Here is a 21,194-nt window from a genome sequence, read left to right as displayed (position 1 = left end):
ACACACTTGTGTCCTATATGTAAATATCACCAAATCTATTTGAACAAGCTCGTCTATCCCATCAATTCTTTCATCAATCAGCAAAAATGCTAGCGAAACAATTTCAGCTCACCATAGCACAAGCATGTAAATTAGTTAGTGCTTGTCCTAGTTGTCAGAAAATTGGCATGGGAATTGGAATAGGGGTAAATCCTCAAGGACTGAGTGCGTTACAACTGTGGCAAATGGATGTTACTCACATTACAGAATTTGGAAGACTCAAATATATTCATGTATCTGTTGATATGTTTTCACATATAATATGGACAACAACACAAACTGGGGAAACAGGTCGTCATGTCAAATGACATTTACTTGCTTGCTTTGCAAGTCTTGGGGTTCCACAACAACTTAAGACTGATAATGAACCAGCATATTGTTCACAGATTTTTCGTCAATTTTGTCAACTATGGGGTATTACACATATCACTGGGATTCCGCATTCGCCTACGGGTCAGGCGATTGTGGAACATGCTCATAGTACATTGAAACAGCTTCTGCAAAAACAAAAAGGGGGAGAGGTGACTGAACCTTCTGAGAGACTTGCAAAAGCTGTTTATGTACTTAACCATTTAACTTTAGCAGGAGATAAGGAGCGACCCCCAATTGTAATACATTGGGAGGCAGTTTGACAGAGAGTAACAAAAAACAACAGATAATAAATCTAACTACTTCCAAAGGGGGAAATTGATACTGGATGGTTTAGCAACAGTTTAGCAAGAGTAGGCCTCAGAGTAGGCTCTAGAAGGCCTGCTCTGTGTTACCTTTACACAGAATCAGCTTTCCCGTCAGTAATTTTCCTTTCAGCTAGAATAATAGAGAATAACAGTATGTTCTGAAGCAAACTGCATGTTTTGTAGATAGAGTTTACTTATGGGAATGTTTATAATAGGCATTATCCTACTTGTGTTACCCTGTTTGTTTGCATGTTTGCAGAAAACTGTGCAGCGAATGGTCAATACAGCCTTTTTGGCACAACAACAGAGAGCAGGATTTACGGGTAACCAAGGCTGGGATTCTCTGACTGGGCTCTGCAAGACACAGGGAACCAGGTTCAAGTAAGAAACAAAGACAAAAAGGACAGGACAGGACATAGCTCGTTCAAAACCAAAAAGGGGGATTTGTGGGGTTCCCACGGGACAATGGTGGGAACGAGGTACTGAACGAGCTATGTCCAGGCATGTCCAGGGGGTGGTAATGGGGTGGTAATGAACTAGCTAATCATAATACAGAACAAGGGCCTTGGCTATGAGACCAACAAGATATGTAGGGAAGTTGAAAAATAAGAAAGAATGCTGCACCTGCAAGATATAACTTTTTAGCATAAGCCAATCAGAACTAATATAGAGGCGTGTGAACAAAGCATACTAACCAATCATAATAGAAATGACATGTACACAGAGTGTGTACAAAAATAGAATAGTATAAATGCACCCTCAATGGAATAGTATAAATGTACCCTCAGATACGTAAATAAAGGAGATCTGCTTAACGATCATATTGGTCTGCGTGCATTTACTCCGTGCCCTCTCAACAATAAAATACACATATATGTATGAGGTTTGCATGGAAAGGTTTTGGTAGCAGGGGGACTATAGGGGTGTGTGAGGGATCACAAAATGGCAGATAAATGTCTCAAAGTTTGCAATCGAGTCCAGCGACAAGCTCTGTTGCTGAGGCCCATGGGCACGCATCCATTGGAGGAGATCAGCATGGAGGCACGCACCCATTGGATGAGGCAGCATGGAGACACCTGCCCATTGGATGAAGCAAGTGCGCACGCCCGCCATCTCTCCATAAAAAGGACCCCATGGACCAGCTGTTGGGTCGTTACTTCCTCCCTGTTTCCCCTCTGCTTGGTGCCAGCTTCTCCCCAGCCTGCTTGCTGCGTCTGCTGCCTCCCTCCCACTCTGGGCGGTGCCTACTTCTGCTTCTTCTTTGTCTGTGCACCCCCACCAAGGAACGACAACCAACGGAACACCGCTGGGTCCGTGGTGGTGACTAACCCTGCTGCTCTCTCTGCTTTCCTGCTTAGTTTTCTCCTCTCACTTCCTACCTTTCCTATCACTTCGTTTTCTCTCTGCCATCTTGTTCAATAAAGTGGTCTGAGTGGCAGCATCTGACCTCCTTTGTGTCTTAATGACGCTCTCTGGGATCATAAAGAACCTTCTCAGAGCCCAGAATCTAACTCAGGCCCTGACAGGGTGGCTTCTGTGAGAAGCTGCTAGAAGCTTCCCCCATGTCCGACAGAGCCAATGCCAGCCGGCTCCAAGATGGATCCGCCGCTGGCCAAGGCCGAGCCCATCAGTGATGGTGGCAGCGCCTCTGGGATAACACATTTAAGAAGGGGAAAAAAACCCTGGAGGAACAGCAACTGAAGACAGGATTGAGCATATGTGAGAGAAAAAACTCTGCAGACACCAAGGTCAGAGAAGGAGGGGGAGAATGTGCTCCAGGCACTGGAGCAGAAATTCCCCTGTAGCCTATGGTGAAGCCCATGGTGAGGCAGGCTGTTCCCCTACAGCCCATGGATGTTAACAGTGGGACAGATTCCACCTGCAGCCCAGGGAGGACCCCAAGCCAGAGCAGGTGGATGCCTGAAGGAGGCTGTGACCCTGTGGGAAGGCTCCTGGCAGGACCTGTGGCCCTGTGGAGAGAGAGGAGCCCATGCTGGAGCAGGTTTGCTGGCAGGACTTGTGACCCCGTAGAGGACCCACGCTGGAGCAGTCTGTTCCTGAAGGACTGCATCCCATGGAAGGGACCTGCTGGAGCAGCTTGTGAAGAGCTGCAGCCTGTGGGAAGGACTCACATTGCAGAAGTTCATGGAGGACTGTCTCCCATGGGAGGGACCTCACACTGTTCCCCTGCTCCAGCGTGGGGAGTCCTTCCCCTGAGGAGGAAGGAGGGGCAGAGACAATGTGTGATGAACTGACCACAACGCCCTTTCCCTGTTCCCCTGCGCCTCTTGGGGTGAGGAGGTAGAGAATTCAGGAGTGAAGTTGAGCCCGGGAAGAAGGAGGGGGGTGGGTGGGGGGAAGGTGTTTTAAGATTTGGTTTTATTTCTCATTATCCTACTCTGATTTGACTGGTAATAAGTTAAACTAATTTCCCCAAGTTGAGTCTGTTTTGCCTTTGACAGTAATTGGTGAGTGATCTCTCCCTGCCCTTATCTTGACACACGAGCCTTTCGTTACATTTTCTCTCCCCTGCCCAGCTGAGGAGGGGAGTGACAGAGCAGCTTTGGTGGGCACCTGGTATCCTCAACCCACCACAGCATAGCAGATAGAGTAAAAACACAAGAAAAAATGAACAATGTATTTTTTAGAGAATGTCCATAATTAAAGACATGACTGAGTACACAAATAAAAACCAGATATCCAATAGCATTCAGCAAAGAAAGAAGGCATTCTTTCACTTTGTAAAAATACATTGATACATTGTGTAATGAGCAGATTCATCAGGAATGAACAGGCTTGTCCAACAATTTATTATTTTTTTTGTTATTTACAATTTTGGTTTGAGTGTTCCTTGTTATAGAATGACATATTATTATTCCGTAAGAACTTCAGTAAGCTTTCATGTCGTTTTACACACATCCAGCTAGACTTAAAGACATGGGGCTTGTCACAGCTTACTTTCAGATCTTTTTGATTTTTTTCATGCCATGATCATTAAATTAACATTTGTTCTGAAGCTGTTTGCCCCCTAGAATCCAGCTGCTTTGACTCAGCCCATCTAGGATTAAGGCAGGACTGTTCACTTCAAATTTCTCCAGTAGAAAATGGCTTTGTTACGGTTTGTGGGCAAACAGGCCATCCATTAGGAAAAATTAATTCAGTGCCCAAGGCAAACATCGTTTATACAGGTTAAGACATATGGTTCATGAAAAGGCTTGGAAAAGGGTGTCAGACAGCACCTGGTGAGAGGGATCACGTAGTTCTAATTTGACCTGTAAGAGTGGTCAGCACTGTTGTTTGTAGACAAATAAAGTGTCTTCCATGGGTTTCAGAGAGAGTTGTGAAACTTAATGGACATGCATTTAGCATTGGTTTATTCTATGCTTTTGCAGTTTAGTACAATTTATAATAGATTAATATAATGATTGAGTGAGTTAGCCTATCAGGATAACAGAACAAAAGTAATTGATTATCAGCCTCTATGTTAACTTTCTGCATAGATATAGTTTCAACATTCTGATTTTAACAAAGAAGTACCACACCATTTTTCCTCTCTAAATAATACATTGTTAAATAAAGACAGAAACTGTGAACATATATTTAAAGCCATGCACTCTAAAAAAGCAGCTGGAGGCAAGTTCTGTATGTAAGGGAGTAAAAAAAAACAGCGATAGACAAGTACCTTAAAAAAAAAAAATCAAATTTCTGCAGCAGTTCACTTCAGAAAATACAAGAGGCTTTGTTAATCACCTGATGCTCCACTCTGTTATACAGTGTTTCAAGATCTCTGCTAGGCCAATGCATTCTAATTCTAAAGCCACCAGCATTTAAACATATATATATACACACACACTAATAATTTACTTAACATTTACATTATTCTGGTCCTTGATTCAATCAAGTAATCAAACGTAATGTTTAATAGTTACATACCAAAAACAAGCAAAGAAATTCAATGAAGGTGAAAGCAATGCCTTATTTTCCTTCAGTAGTTACTAATATTTTAGAGAAGAATGACCTGACTTCTTGGAAAGTTGATTGATTTTTGCAGTCTGGAGCCTTACACCTTCAATAAATGCAAAGACTGACAAGTACTTCTACATGATACTAATCGTAGGCAATGAGGCACTGCTAAACCATTTCCTGGTTGATTTTTAATTTGTATTTAAATAAAAGTGATTGATCTGACATTGAGGAAACATCAAATAAAAATAGTCTGCCAGGAATGTGTGGCCTTGTTGGTTTAAAAAGGGGAAGAGGAAGGACAGTGAACAGGAAGGAGAAAAGAAACAGAAAAGGGAGAAGGAAGCTTGCAATAATTCTCTCTTGATCAAGTTACTCTATGAACAACTAATGGATTGTAGTTTTCTATGGCTGTATCTCAAATACTAAACATCTCCAATCACAATAGCCTCTCTCCCCCACTCCATGTTCCCTCTGTTTTTCATGCATTTCTTCCCTACAATATTTCCAGTTCACTCTCTCCCTTTCTTCCTTCAAACAATGTTTTAGCTACCTTTTCCTCCCACAGTGCCTTCATTTCCTCCCTATGTCTTCCAATGACCTTATGGGCAAAAGCAACGTGTGCTTGGACAGTGAGTATCTGTGTAGCTTTGTCACCTACTGTATCCCAGTCACCACTTTTCATATGTGTCTGGGAAATTAAGTGTTTTTAAGATTCCATCCTTGTCAAATGAATTGTACTGCATCCACAGGTTGAGAAGTTACTGAAGCGGGAAATGAAAAAGGAATGTATGTTCTGACAAGCTAAGTTTCTTAAGAAAATAAAACTAAGAATTGCCCCTCCCTGTGTCCATTTGTACCAAATCTAAATCCTAAGAATACAGATGCTTAACATTGGTGGAAAAAAGCAAAGAAAGGCAGGAAGGATCTCAAGTCCTGAGGACAGATTATGATAAAGGTGAATTGTTCTCGCTCATGCACTTGTATCTGTACATCAAAATGTACTATCCGTAATTATAACACATTGCAGGTCCTCCCCATTATGGTATCATGCATATATGCACGTGCTGCTATTACCTCAGTTGCTTTTGTATTATTAAAAAACACTCACGAAAAGCTTAGTATACAAGGGAACCTCAGAAGAAATAAAAATTTCTGAACAACTACAGCATGTTTTCAAATGTGTAACAATGAGTTCCATTTCCAATAAGAAATATCTTAGACAAACTAAAAATGTTCTAGCCCTCTGTACCATACTCAGAAATATAACTGCCTATGAAACACAGCATCTTATGATTTTAAGAAACTGTCTTGTTTTCTTATGTTGCAACTGTTGCCAAGAAGGATGGATGTTAATGTATAAGCATTTAAATCAAGAAGCAAATGAGAAAAATCAGTTTCTTGAAGATGAAATGCAAAGTTTGCCAAATTCCTATGTTCCTACAAAATTTCTGAGGCTAGTTACAGTTTTCAAATACAGAACTATAGTTCATCTGTTGTTCAGTCCAACAATAATGATTTTATATCATGATGATACACTTAAAATACCCTGACCAAAACAATTTGTCTCTAAGAACTAAAGGTATCTATATTTTAGTTATAGAGGTTGTATATATTTTAAAATAGACATACCATCTTTTAATCTCATTATTTAATATTCATTAACTTGGTGTGGAAACAAACTTGTCAGTAAATACTTTCACAGATTTTTTTTTTACAATACTATTAACAACAATAATTATATCTTTATTCACTCTTATAAGTTAGCATGCAGTTAAGAAAGTTATAAAAGTTATAGCTGTATAATATTTTTATATTTTCTTCCTTGTTTGGATGGTAGAACCCTTCGGCATGGAGTTTACTTGACTGTTTGTCTCTGTTTAGCCTGCACCCAGGGCTAAACAATAAGCAGTTGTTCTATCACCCAATGTCCCTTCCCCAACCGAGAAACAGAATTGAGAAACAGAGGGAGACTCATGGGTTAAAATTTAAACAGATTTAATAAAATAAGAAAACCAATATCAATGGTAATACAAACCAAACAAAATTATGCTTAGCCCACAGACTTGTGGCAAGTTGCTCCAGGCATAGCAATTCCTGAGAAGAATGAGAAAGAGAGAAGGAAGAAAATATCACAGCAAAAAGAACTCCACCCCTCCCCATCCAGCCTTCCCATTTATAGTGAACCCAACGTTAATGATATACAACACACCTGTGGGCCAGCCTGGGTCGGCTGCCCTGGCTTTCACTGCTAATGGGCTTGATCACCATACCACAGCTGGCCACAAACTGAAACAAAACGTAACAGAAAAGTGATTCTATAATTTTTATCCCTGCAAAACCAGGACACTGTACAGTTTCTTAACAGCCAGAGATAAAGTTTCCATAGTCTGTAGTGGAAAATGTAATTTAGATACCAACAGCCTGGTCAGTAAGAAAATAACTATTGAAAAACTAGTTTCCTCTGTTTGCTATTAGAGGCTAGACCCAGAAAAAGAATTTGGCATCTAAGGAAGGGATTAGACAAAACTTTAGGTGCCCAAATCCAAAACTGAGATCTTAAAAAAAATCCACTCAGCAGCTGCCTATAGTTAAGACATATCTGTATTTAAGAAGAAACTTCTTCATATAACTACAGCTCTGGTTTCGCACTTCCACACGTTTGTCCCAGACTCAGTACCCAGGTTCCCATCTAACCCTAAACAGGTAGAAAAACCACAGGCATAACTCTGAAGATATAGCAAGACTGCATCCTTCACAAAATGCTATTCTCAACACACAATTAAAAAACAAAATGTTGGAAACATTACTATGTCCACATTCTATATTGTAGCCTAGCACACAGGTTACTGGCGTGAGGAAAAGGAAATCAAGGTTCAAACAGCGTATTCTTGCCAGTACTGAAATGTTTTGACACACAAAATGTGTATGTACACACAGCTAATATTGGTATATGTGGACTATACTCACATAAAATATTATAATATGTATTCATTTATGGCTTCGTATGCACACAGATCTGTATATAAAGCTTTAAGTAAAGATGGCTGATTTATAAAAGTGGTCAGCGTTGCCATTTTCTTTCTTCCACACTTCAAAAGTTGAAATAGTATATCTTTGAAAAATAAACTATAAAAATTTATATTCAAGAGAAAATGCAGAATAACAGAGCCTGAGCAGACGAAAATATACATTTCCAGTCTCTTCCTAATATGCCTAAATCCTGGGAAAGGGCTAGGTTTTACACGAACGACTGTCTTTAGAGTTTCCTGTTGACTGCTCAGGAGAGTTCTTTGAACAGCTCCAGGATTTTGAGCCTTATTTCTGAGACTAACCCTTCTCCTTATCCCCTTCATATCATAATTCAGGCATCTAACAAAGGAACCTGAATTCTACTTGAGAAGAATTTTTTGGGCCTAGCACTATATCTCTAGGAGAATCAGCACTCTGTATAGGTTTTAATACTGCATAGTACTGATATCCATTTCACATTATGTGTGAAAGAAAAAAAAAAAAAAGCAAACCAGAAATGGAAACGTAGTGCTTGTCTTTGATACCACCCATGCCAGATTTATTGATGCTAGACTAAAAGTTTCATTCTTAGACCCCATTACTGGAGTCCCTCATTCTACAGAAGATATATTCTTATTTATCAGCCATCAAACATTAGAATACTACAGTGTATCTAACACAACAGAACAGGGCATGTATCTAAACAGGTAATGGTATCTAATCTTAAGTGTCATCTAACAAAAATCTCAGACCACAAGCATAGGAAGAGTTGCAAAATCAAACACAGAGAAAACACCATGTCGCAATGTTGCCTAGAAAACCTAAATTGGTCAATATATACATTATGACACAGTTTTAAAGTAACCTGCATTTGCCCCCTCAAACAAATAAATATACATTATGACACAGTTTTAAAGTATAAGACCAGATACTACTTTCCACATGACCTCAGACTGCTCTGACTGAAACTATTGTGATTCAAAATATGGTTTTACTGCCACTGTAAGCTGTGACCTCCCATATTACTCTATATACACCATTGAAACAGTGAACTGACAGTAGAATGGTTAATTTCCTTACAGTTCAATGTTGTTCTAATAAATCATAGTTTATTACAGACATTATGGTTTTATCGGTAAAAGATCCTTGTGAGGAAAGGTCTAAGCTTATTGCTTTCATTGGCCTCAGCTGAAAATGTGAGTTCTGCATATTTCTGCAATTTAGGTCACGTATGTCTTGAGAAGGAACCCAGAAAGCAAAGAATCCTTACCAGCTTTCCGCAGGTATTTCAGTTTGAGTGACTTAATATCACCTAGAAACCCTCTAACAGAGAGAAGAGGGTCTGATAGTCTGTGGCAACGCTTGTTCTCTTAGCCACTTGACCACTACTGTTTCTCTGCAGTATTCTTGTCTCATTCATCAAACAGTTTCTGACATTTTTAACAAGCAAAACAGATGGAATACAGAGGCCTGGTTTGTTCACAGTCCTGGGTTTTCCCTCTAGGCACCCTATTACTCTGTTCAATGAGTCACCTAAATATTCCATGAAAAAAGAGGAAAAATAACATTTATCCAATCACGCACAAGATGAACACAGGCCTCAGAGTCAAGCTTAATAATACATATCCCAAATCCTGAGGCCATTTTTTGTAATCTTAGTTTACTGGAGATTTAAATATAATTTCCATCTTCAGAAAAAGAAATTTGTAAATGACAACTTATGCAGATCACAGCAAAGTTGGATTTTTGGATTCACAAAGGTATCTGAACTCCACTAACAAAACAACAAACTTGAGTAAGCAGCATCGTATTTTCTGTGGGGATCTGCCACTAGAGGGAGAATAGAGCAAACGTCAAAAGGTAAGATCCTTGTGTTTACAGCTTTCTGCTGAACAGGACAGTAATGTCAGGTTTCAAAACTCCTGGGTTTTATTCCAGGTTCAGTGCGAAAACCACCTGCATCTTTCCTCTGTTTTGCCGGACACCGAGCATTGTGCCCTTCCACTGTCATTCTGTCCCCAAACCTGCTTCCTCTCTTCCTCCCAGCTCTCCCTGGTTGTCAGTCCCTTTCTGTTCCTGCGCTAGCCTCCATCTTTCTGTCCTTCCCCAGGTTATTCCCTTTATTGTCCCCACTGTTCAGCTGCTTCTCCCTTCAACCTCTTTCTCACTCCCCTGTATTAAAAAAATCAGTCTTCCCGAACTTAAACACAGTCAGTATGCACAATAGTGCACCATGTACTAAAGAGGCAGTTTCTCTGCTGTCAGCAATTCCCACCACAGTAGCTCATAACCTCCACACCCAGTAACCACAGGAGTCCTGTGCTGCCTTTCAAAGCCAGAACCAAGCACTTCCAACTTTTTGTCCAGTGGGAGAAAGAAGGGAAAAATTACGAATAACTGAGCCCTCAAGCAGGTTCTGTAAGATGCTGGAACCAGCTCCAAGCATGTAAAAACTTAGCAAAGATTTAAGCTTCTTGGTTCCTGCAGAAGTCTACTGAACTTTATTGGCCCAATTTTTAGTGTGTTATTACAGTCTTAACAACTTTAGGGGAATTTTCATGGAAAAAGAAAAGAAAGTAGTGATGGTACCACGTACATCCTCACATCAAGTCATAGGGGTATGTCTCAATGACAGCCCTTAAAAAAGCACACACGCAGCAGTAAAAATATTTTCAGCATATGTCTAGTTCTCAATGGCAGCCAATGCATCTTAAGTACTTCCCTAAAATACTGGTCAGAAGCAGACATCAGGCATGAACAATTTCAACCTGAGCAGATTAAATCAGTCAAAATCAGAAGGCGCTAAATGCTGCAGAGAAGGAGCAGGGCAATCTGAACGGCAGGCCCTCGACCATCACTTACGGCTGTGACTCGTTCCTACAGGCCCATGCACTGCTTTTCATGAAGCTTGCTACTTATTCAGATGTAGAAACGCTGACCCAAGCTGGAGCTTGACAGTGGCCCACAAATCGGTCTAATTCTGTTGGTGGAGGAATAGGACTTGGACGGAAAGGTGCGGCGGCTTTTTGCTAAACACCGAGCGGGGTGCCGGGCCCTGTTCGGCGCCGGTGGTCACCCCACACCGGCCCCTCCTCTTCCCGGCCGCTGTTCCGCGCTCCGCAGTGGGGCATGGCAGGGCCGGGAAGGCCGGCGGAGGCCAAAGGCAGCCCCCTCACTTCCCACGGCGGAGGCTGCCACACATCGCCTGCCGCCGCGGCGGCGAGCGCGAGGAGACCGTCACGCGGCGCCTCCGAGCGGCCGCCGCCGCGGGGCAGCTCTCCCGCGCCGCCCGGTAGGAAGCAGCTCGGGGCCGGCCCTGCCGCGCCAGACCGGCGGGAGCGGGGCCCCTTGTCCTCACGGCCGCCCAGCGGGCGAGAGAGACGGGCGGCGACCGCGGCTCCCCCCGCCGCCAGGCCCCGAAGGGCGCAGGCGGGCGTCCCCAACGGCCGCCGCGCGCGTCCCCCACCCCCGGCGCTGGGGCGGTGGGGGCGGTGCCGCGCGCGTGCCACGGGAGCGGCACCGCCCACCCGGCCGGGCGCGCGGGGGCGGAGCGCGGCGCTCCGGCGGCGGCGGGGACCGGCGCGGGCGGGCGGGAGCACCTTCGGCGCGGAGCGTGTGCGCGCTGGCTCGCGGTGCTGCGAAGGCGTCAGCTCTCCGGACGCGTCAGCTCTCTCTGGACGCGTCAGCTCTCTCTGGACGCGTCAGCTCTCTCCGGACGCCGGGCGGGGGAGGCGGTGCCAGACTCCGGCGCCGCTTGCCGGCAACGAGGAGGAGCGGTGAGGCGGCCGGAGGAGGAGGAGGAGGAGGAGGAGGAAGGGAGGGGGGAGCAGCGGCGCACTGTCGGCCCCGCGGCGCTGCCGCCGCCGCTGCTTCCCCGCTGGGCGCCTGCCTGCCTGGGAACCCGATCCGCTCCCGGAAACTCTCGGCTCGCCTCTCGCCGCGGCGGCGGGGTCTCGGCAGGGCTCTCCGCCCCGGCTCAGCGGGCGCAGGTTGGGGGGCAACTTCTCGTACTTCTCCGGAGAAGACTTGGGGCTGCCCCGCGCCGGGGGCGGCGGCGCCTGGGGTCCCCGCCGCCCGCCGCCGCGGGAGAACTTTGCCCTCCGGGCGCAGGGCGGTGAGTGGGGCCCGGGAGCGCCGGCCGCGGCGGGAGGAGCACGGCGGCGGGGCCGGCCGGGCGGCCGCGGAGATGAAGCTGAGCCGGCAGTTCACGGTGTTCGGCAGCGCGGTCTTCTGCGTGGTGATCTTCTCCCTCTACCTGATGCTGGACCGCGGCCACTTCGACCACCCGAAGAGCCCGCGGCGGGAGGGCACCTTCCCCAAGGTGAGCGGGGCGGCGGCGGGTGGGCGAGCGCCCGGGCCGCCGGGGCGGAGGTGGAGGGGAGGGCGGTGGTGCCGCCACCGGGCCCCCTCCCTGCCGAGGGTGCCGGAGCGCCGAGGCGCGGCAGCTCGGCTCCCCCACTCCGGGCCGGCTGGGGTGGCGAGGTGCTGCGGCTGACGGGCCATTGGGGCGGCGGACGAGCGGTGCCGCCTCGGGGCGGCGCTGCTGCCGGCTCGGCTCGGCTCCGCACGGCACGGCTCAGCCCAGGGCTGCAGGGGCGAGGCGCACGCAGCCCACCCGCCCGGCAAGGCGGCGGCGCGGAGGGGCGACTGGCGAGGGGCTCGCCCCGGGCGGGACAGGCTGGGGGCTGCGCTGCGGCTTCGGCAGCCGGCCGCCCGCCCGCCTCGGAGCGGGGCAGGCAGCAGAAGGGGGAGTGCAGGGCTTATTCTGCGCTGTGGAAACCAGTGCTGAGGACGGGTGGGAGCTGACAGGGAAAGCTGAGAACTCGGGGGTAGAACTTAGCTGTGCCATCAACAGGTAGGTTTATAGAAATGCTGACATTATGTTACTGTTTTCCTTTTTACTGAGCCTTGCTTTGTTGCTGCAACTGGCTGATACCTGGCTGCACCGCAGGGTCATATACAAAGCAGTTCTTTAGTTCCTCACTTTCCCTTGTTTTCTGTGTTGGAGAGAAATTCAAAAGCTGTGTATTGTGGCAGTGTTCTAATAAGGAATTTTTAACCATGACAAGAAAAAAGTATTTCCGAGAGCACGTGGTGTGCTGTGCAGAATCGTAGAATACTGCTGTGTATAAATAGCTTTGTTTTCTTATAGTGGTAGACAAAAAAATTACAGAAAGTAAAGTTATAGCTTATTTATGCTTGCACTGTATTTATTTTTTTGTGAAACAAAACAAAGTGTTTTTTAGTACAGTAGTGAGGCATCAAGTGAATAGAAGAACTCAAAAGGCTTATTTAAAAAGTAACATCTCTGATAGAATGACTAATTTTTCGTTTAATACAAAGATAATAGTTAATACCATTTAGTTAACGGTAAAGATAACCTTGACTTAAATGTAAAGAAAGAGTGCAAATCTGTTCTGCCTTTATTCCTTCAAGTTACAGTTCAGAGGTCAGTTTTTTTGCAGGAACTAAGAGAATGCGAAAGAAGCTTAGGAGAAGAAAGCAAGACAAGCCTGGCTGCAGCAGCTGTGTCTGTTCAATACATAACTCCAACGGGAGAGTAGTGACATTTGTAACAGCTAAGTACAAGTGCTGCTTTGGTGGTATGGTCAGTATCTTATATTAGGAAATCACTTCATGGGTCTTTATACCACCTGTTGAGTTTAATCCAGGTAAAAATTAGAACAGGAAAGCTTGTACATGGGTGGTCTGTTTTTTCTTTATGTTAGATTTTGGTTTGAAATATTTGAGTGAACAGGGAAGATTTATTAGACATGTTATGTTTTCCATTGTCAGTGTCCTGCTGTTGAATTTCTACAGCGTAATGCTGGTCTGCAGTGTAACATGGTCTTATCTCTTGTGACCAAGAGTTTAGTACCTTAATGTGCTGTTACACCTCTTCCTTCTACGTGATCTAATCAGCTAGAGTCAAACATTTCTCCTTCCGTCCTTCTCCCTCCCCTTGGTCTTCTAGAACAGTCTGTCACTGTTTACTCTTTTTGCCTTTTCCATATCTAAATTTCTGTGAGGCTGCTGTTTGTCACTGTAGAACCCTCTGCCTATCACTGTTTTGTCCTTCCTTTGAGTAAACAGTTACCTTTTCCTTTCTTACTGCTTTATCCTTTGAGGAAGTTGCAGATGAAATTGATGTGACTTTGTCATTTCCTTTTTCTGCCCTATGGGCAGAAATTTTTCACTTTGTTACAACTGGGAAACCTCTGACACCTAGCAAATGCTTTCAGAGCCCTGTAACACAGCAGTTCAAAGTAAATGCAAAAGATGAAGAGTGGAATAGAAGCCACCAAAAATATTTGAAAGGAACAGCTTTAATCCTACCTCAGCTGACAAAAAGTTTGTGTCAGTGCAGTGTTGCCAGAACTCAAATGTACTGTAAGTGAAACTAGCCGCAGATGTGGAAACTTCAAGCTGTGTTTCTGTTTGTGAAAAGCTATGGCAGCAGTAGATCGTCTGTCTGTAGATTTAAGAAGGCGTTCTTTTTCATGATGACAAAGGTCAGAACTTTTTTTGCTTCGAAAAAGGAATTGAGACTTTTTCTCACAAGTTATTGGATTGATTCACTTCATACCTCTTTCTGTTCTGACGATGTGCTAGTTTTTCATCTTTGCTGTTCCTCTGTGTGGTTCTGGTAACAACATACGTCACCTTTCCTGTCCTGAAAGTTACATATTGATTAATTTCTTCTTCCTGACCTACCTGGCTTACACTAAGCTCAGAGGAGAGCAGTGGCTACGTCTGGAAGCAGTCCCATGTTTAGCTTATGAACGTTTGTCTATGTAGGCTTTTTATTTAATTTCTGCTAGGATTAGAGTCACAATTTTTCAACTGTCAGTGCCTGTTCGTCTGCATTCACCTAAAGTGTTATGGTACCTCATACCAGTAGTAAAATAAATGATTAGGATTGCAGCTCCACTTTCATTTCCACTTTTTCTTCCAGGCCAGGTGCCTTCTCTTTGCATGGTCTCAGGGTAGTTTGTGTCAGACTCTCTTGTGGTCCTGTCTTCTTTCAGGTTTATCTGCCAGTGTAGCCAAGAGTTGTCCTTCCGGAGCTTGCTTTTGAGTGTGAGAGTTCTGGTAGTCGTTCAAGGATGTCAACAGAAATGTCTTGCAGAAATAATTTTTGGACAAGATCTCCCAAGATGGGTGAATATCCATAGGCAAATGCCTTTACATATTCTTTAACCAAGTACTTGTAAATGCCTTTCACTGCTGTGCTGAAGAGCACCTGTGGTCAGCCTTGGCAAGCAGTGGTGGCATTCTGTCATTTTAGGTGTTGGGTTTGCAAAAGCTGTCATCAGTAGTCAGTTTTACAGTGAATGTTATCCACACCTATCCATGGTAAGGTGGCATCGTGGCACCTATACTAGAGCATGAGCTAAACTGTTTTATAGCCTTGTCATCATTGGTGGTGCATTTAAATCATAATATCAGAAGATCTGTATGTTGCCATAGAACTGAAGTTCATGTTAATTTTAGGAAGATGAGGTACCAATAGTACATGGAGATCAAGACTTACTGGCCTCTCCTCTGTAATTCCTGCATATATCTTTATGGATCCTGCCTGGTTGTCAGGTGTATATTATTCATATGATGGCCATATTGCAAGCTCTGTCTTTCTCTCTGAGCCTGTTCCTAGCCATAGGATGCTGCTGTCTCAGGACACGTCTCAGGATACGATGTGTCCTAGTGTCCTGTGACAGGCTAGGAACAATGTTACAACATTGCTCAGAGAGGAGCTCAAGGTGGAGGAATAGCCTTAGGTGCATTTTTAGATTATTATTGCACCAGTTGTACAGATCATTGTGTAAGAGTCTTGCAGTGGAATATAGTGGAAAAACAGTTAAGTATATTGGTTTTGTCTGTAATAACACAGAATTCTCTGAGAAACCTTGTGTGACTGTACAGCAGAGGGAGATTCAGAGTCATGGTTAGTCCTGTGCCGTCTCTTGTGCAGTGAGTGTCAGGTGCAAGTGATTTGTGGGCTAAATTGATAACTGCTAAATGAAAACTATATACAAATCAAGTCTAAAGTGGAATAAGTCCACAAGCAGCTTATCTTGAAGAACCTGTGTTACTGTATACAGATGAATACCAAATACTGATAAGCCCACATTAATCTATTCTGTATTTTGGACCCAAATAGAAAAAAATCATTAGTCTAACATGGCTTGTTTTCTCAACTAACTTTACCTTGACTTAGAACAGATCCATAAAAGCTGTTCATTTACAGAAGCTTGTGGAATATTTCTTTTGATTCTAAATTTTGCCAGATTCACACCTAAGCATGAATGGCACACATTAAAAATCCAATTTAAAAAAAAAATTAAATGGAAGATTTGTTTGTAAGAGTATGTTGCTTCAGAAATATATGGCCTTTGTCTAGTCCTCACATGAAAGTTCACTTTTAGAGAATTTTACACCCGAGCAAGGCAAAACAGCAATGCAGCATCCTCTCTCACTACCTGATAGGTGATGCTTTGGACATGAGCTTTTTCCTCTAACCTCTTCCACACAGCTTGCTTTGGCTTTTATGGGACATACCTTCCTGCTGTGTACAAAGTTGTGTCTAGAAATACATTTTTAGAACTCAAGTCTGCCATGATTCTGGTTGATAACTGGAATGGCACCAAGTGATTGCTCCTTTTTATCTTTGTCTTTCCCTTAAACTTTATTAAAAGGCAAAGCACAAACATACAGCAACTTCCATCCTTACTGTTTTCTTTTTTTTTCTAACAATTGTTATTTGAATAAGATCTCTCTCTTTGCCCCCTCTGTGTTTTCTCCCCCCACCCCCCGTGCCTTTGTCCACCATTATTTGAAGCTTGCTCTGATCTTCTCATGTGTGTTAACTGCTTTTATGGGCTCACTAGTTGCATTGCATTGAACAGAGGTGAACAAGTACAGTTCCTCTAAAAGCAGCTGGCTTGTTCTTTGCTTTGCAGTGTCCTTCAAGTAAAGCATTAAGTGGCCTGGCTGTTGGTGGTACTGCTAAAGCTTCTTTACTGGATTCATGCTTTCAAGGGATCTACACAATGCATCAAATACTTCTGCACAAATGGTGTGAGTGGTGATTGTTGCAACATGTTATTTCATCTGAGCCTGCCAATAATTTGATACTAGTTACCACCTGGCCAAAATATGAATCACAGTAGGGTGGAGCAGTAACAGTAGGAAATTAGGACCAAATACATGGCAGGAACATGAGCAGATCTCTGAATCTGTGTCTTGAACAAAGACGCCTTGTGAACTTTACTCTGGAGTACTGCTGAGGTAGTACTTCCCCTGCTGTGACGAAGCACTACCTTCAGTCAGCCCTGAGTCTCCATTGGGTGGCTGTAACTGCAGTGTATCAGCTCATGCTGGGTAGTTACCATGCCCCAATTCTGTGCAGTGCAAACCTCAGCTCCCTCCAGGGTTGGCGAGTCTGTACGCTTCCTGTTTTGAAATGGCTCCTGATACACTATAAACACCTTTTGCAGCTAGAGTTTTGCTGGGTGCCTTGCTGTAGTGAGGTAGCTGGAATCAATGGCTTACATGGACTATAAATACATACGATTTGTTGATGCATGTTCTTAGTAATTGGTGTATTTTTATGAGCTCATTTGAGAGCTTTCAGATGTATGTTGTATAACAAGGAACAGGACTTCTGTATGCAGAAGTATTGGAAGCAGCACAATCAGGTATTTAGGAAATGTTTGTTTTACTCTAGAAAGAGAATAGTGGCAATTAAGGTTGTACATAATTTTGAAGTTGTCATTTTCTGACTTTTGAGCACTGAAAAATTGTGGGCCTAGGGACTTAATAGCATTCTTATGAGTTTCACATCAGAGGAGATTGAATGTTGAGTGAAGAAATCTGCAGAAGGCATCATAATTTTTCTGGATTTGAAACATGTTGAAGAAACATGTTGAAGAGACAAACAAACAAAACCCTATTAACAACACTTAGTAAGTTCACAATCTGAAAGCTTTTGAATGTCACGGGAATGATCTTGAGTGTAAAATAATGAAAATTTTGGATTTCTGCTGAGCTTCTAGTATGTTGTAAAGGAGGAGGGGCCATCTTTGTGAACATAATTACAGGTCAGTAACAATTCTTTGTGCTTCCTAATGTTCACAGAGTGTATATGTCTTCATTACTTGCACATTTTGTGTAATGTTTTGGCTAAGCAACAGTCAAGCAGAAGCTAATAGCCTCCTTCAATTACAGTCTTTAAATCCGGTGCAAAATGTATTTTTCAGGAAAGTAGTGACACCTATAAATGAGCACTTCCTTCTGCTGATTGGAGTCAATGCCTAACTTAAACTGCATAAACTAAATGGACAGAGAAAGTTTCCTAGTTTGGTCTTACTTGACCTTTTCTTTAACACATGGTTTTTGTTATTTTTGAGTTTTCACTTGTTCAAATAAAAAGAAACATTATTAAAATGCTCATACTCTTAATGCATATAAGTGCTTCAGTTTTGTACTGCTAGCTATTTAAATAAAGATTCAATATAGGGTGGGGAATCAAAGGAAATGAACCTGAAACATATCAGCCAGAGTAGTAGTGAACATTTTTCAGATTAATGACTTTAAACGGAATATTTCTAGATTTGTCTCCCTCTCCCTTTCCTTTCTCCTTGCCTTCAGATCACTGACAATGGTGTCAAATTAGTCCCTAACAGCATGCCTTATTTTTGTCTTGGTAAATTACATGAAACTTAGGTCTAGGGTAATAGTACATTAAACACTCCTGTTATTGCTGCCTCTGGTAAAACAGAATGTGGAAGTCCATGGGCTTCTTAGAATCTATTTGTCAGGCTTCTGCATCTTTGGAATAGAACTTTCTCTTTTTTTTATTTTAAGAGAACAGACTTTTGTTTTGTAGTTAGTTAATTCAGAAGAATCAAGTGTCTTTGTAAAGTGAGCTTATTCTGAATGGTACTTTGAAGGTAGGAAATTATTAACAAGGTTACTTAGGTAATTTACATCATCACCAATGCACATAAGCCTTCTGCCCAGATTAATAAAGGCTTTAAACCTTGACTCGTCCTTTTGACCAATGTATTGTATGCTCGGTTTTTTGTTCTATGTCCTACCTTGCAGTGCGATTTGTGAAGATGCATTTGGAAATATTGACAAGACCGGTGCAGAAACGATTAAGGTGACTGCCATTCAGTGCAGCCAGAAAATGAGACTTTTTCAGTCCAGTTTCCTCACTGCTCACTGCAGTAAATCTCTATAGGCAATGATCTTAATTGAATTCCACATCCCCTAGAGAACTCTGTTTATTGCGGTACTCTGCTTTCTTCACCACAGCTCATCGGTGCACCAGAGCATCTTATGCAGGACACTGCCAGCTCCTTTGTGGTCTGCTGCTTGTTCATGTGGGTAAGAAGGAGAATGAATGGGCTCTGGCTGGTTTTGAACCAAGCACTTAGTGGTTGCTGGCTGAGTCTGGAAACAAATAACCAAGTTCCAGCTGACCTAGCCTCAGAAGTCTCTAATGTGGATTTCTCCTCTGCCTGCCTGTTGCCATGAGATTTCCTCATCTGTGGGCCTGTCATACTCCAGTTATTTGAGCTAACTGTCTTTTTCCTGATGAAATGATCGTTAGTGGCCTGTTGAAAGCAACTGCATTTCGAGAAGGAGTGAACGTTCAGTGAGGAAATGAAAGTTGCAAGTAATATCCTTTCTGCAATGTACCACGCTTAGATGGGAGAAGCTGACCGTTCTTCACTTCCCCTGAACGAAGGAGCTTGATCTGTCATTGTGTTACTGGAATTCCCTCCTTGTGCTGGATGGCAGTATGTTCCTTTTCTGGAGAGAGTCCTTGCTGCAGATCAGACTGGTGTCAGAAGCAAACAGAAAAGGACATGCAGAGGACAGTGGGAAAACAGACTGCTTTGGAGTATTTGGGGCATGTAAACTGCTGAAGGGTTCAGACTGACTGAAGCATAAGGAACTATTCATGTAGCTGGTTCATGTGGTGGTAGCGGCAGGTTGCTCAGTGCAGCTAGCAGATATGAACAGTTTTTGTTCCAAATGGGAGGAGGGTGTGCTGATCTGTGCTGTCCTCACATGGAAAGATTTTGTTTAAGTCCAACACGATGTAACTGTGGGAATGGTGAACAGATGTGCTGCTCATGTGATGCCATTCTTCCACCAGTGCAGCTGTACCTACTTTTGGTACTGTTGGATTTGTTGGTACTTTGCAGTTCTTGTAGAAATAGTTGTTTTACTGTGGAGTAACAGCAGGGTTGCCTTTCTTGCTTTTAAACAAAATTTTTATTTGGACAATCTTATCAATATATGAAGGCAGAGAGAAATGAATGAAAGAAGTTTACACCAAAATTTATAAAAACTTGTTTTAATGTAAGGAAATGCAGTGTAAAGTTACGTGAATCACCTGGCCTATACAACCAGTTAACAAGTATGTAGATTAACAGAGCATCCTTTAGTGATGTTCACTTGGACTAAGACATCCAGGCAGCGTACCTCCAGTTTTCTGTGTGGTTAGGCAGGGCTCAAAGTCTTGGATCAGGATTGATTCTTTTCTGAGAAGACTTGATGCTGCAAAGTCAGGGGAAGTCTGCTGGCATTTATGGATTGTGCAGCTAGCCAGATTTTGCTATCCAGTGTCTACAAAGCCATGTAGATTACAAAATTTCAGACAGAATTGGTTAAGATAAAATTGGTGCATCTCTGCTTAGATTAAAAAAAAAAAAAAAAAAGAAATTCCACCCCTATTCCTCCCCAAATGGGAGTAACTTCACTTGTTTTGTACTGTTGGTCTTGACATTTGAAGTTGGGCAGTGTACATTGGTTGCCTTCCTCTAAAAATGTTGAAACTGAATTTCATTTATTTTCGTATGTTAATTTGATTGTCTTGAAGAGATGCAATATTTTTCATGTTCAGCTCATATTTTAACATAGTATTCAGTAGTAAAATCTTGTGGGCATTGTCTACTCCTATTTATTTAAAATGAGTAAGGAGAAAAGATGAATGCAGTGAAGAGACCTAGCATTTGCATAATTTGTATCCATGTGAAATTTTCAATTTGAGAATGGATTTCTGATATTAACTGTTTTCATACTGAATGAAAACTGGCATCTGTGTCTAGTTTGTGACACTTGTTTCTTAAAGTTATCTCTAATGGCTGATGCATTTCACAACAGAAATTGATTTCATTTTTTAAATCTCAAAAGATTTGTTTGCCTGTTGATTTGAACTTGAGTACTGCATAAGGTCATAGTTATATGTTCTTAACTGTAGCTTTTTATTTCATGTTTTGCACTCGAGTTAGTACATGGCATGTTTAAATGCTTTAGAAGAGAGGTGAGATGCATCTCATGGTCTTCAGAAAAGAAAGCAGGATTGTCTTTATTAACTTCCTCGGTTAAGTTCCCCAATGGGAAGTCTTTGTAAGGATTTCTTTCTCCAAATAACAGAATATGTACCTCCAAAGTTAAAGTAACATACTTTAACGGACTTCTAATAAT

General features: G+C 43.0%; 1 protein-coding gene across 2 annotated transcripts in view; it reads left to right on the top strand.

Moving 5' to 3' along the window:
• Window positions 1-11,548: 11,548 nt before the first annotated feature.
• The window catches only part of MAN2A1 (mannosidase alpha class 2A member 1), a 146,875-nt gene continuing 137,229 nt past the window's right edge, over window positions 11,549-21,194 (top strand). For both annotated transcript variants that reach the window (XM_068422413.1, XM_068422414.1), the window contains exon 1: window positions 11,549-12,012. In XM_068422413.1, the coding sequence (XP_068278514.1) occupies window positions 11,878-12,012 (135 nt within the window). In that variant the 5' untranslated portion in view covers window positions 11,549-11,877. The remainder of the gene's footprint in view (window positions 12,013-21,194) is intronic.

Source organism: Nyctibius grandis, chromosome Z, assembly GCF_013368605.1.
Source record: "Nyctibius grandis isolate bNycGra1 chromosome Z, bNycGra1.pri, whole genome shotgun sequence".
Lineage (NCBI taxonomy): Eukaryota > Metazoa > Chordata > Aves > Nyctibiiformes > Nyctibiidae > Nyctibius > Nyctibius grandis.
The sequence above is the reverse complement of the archived record's forward strand: the minus strand, read 5'-3'. Positions and strand labels throughout refer to the sequence as shown.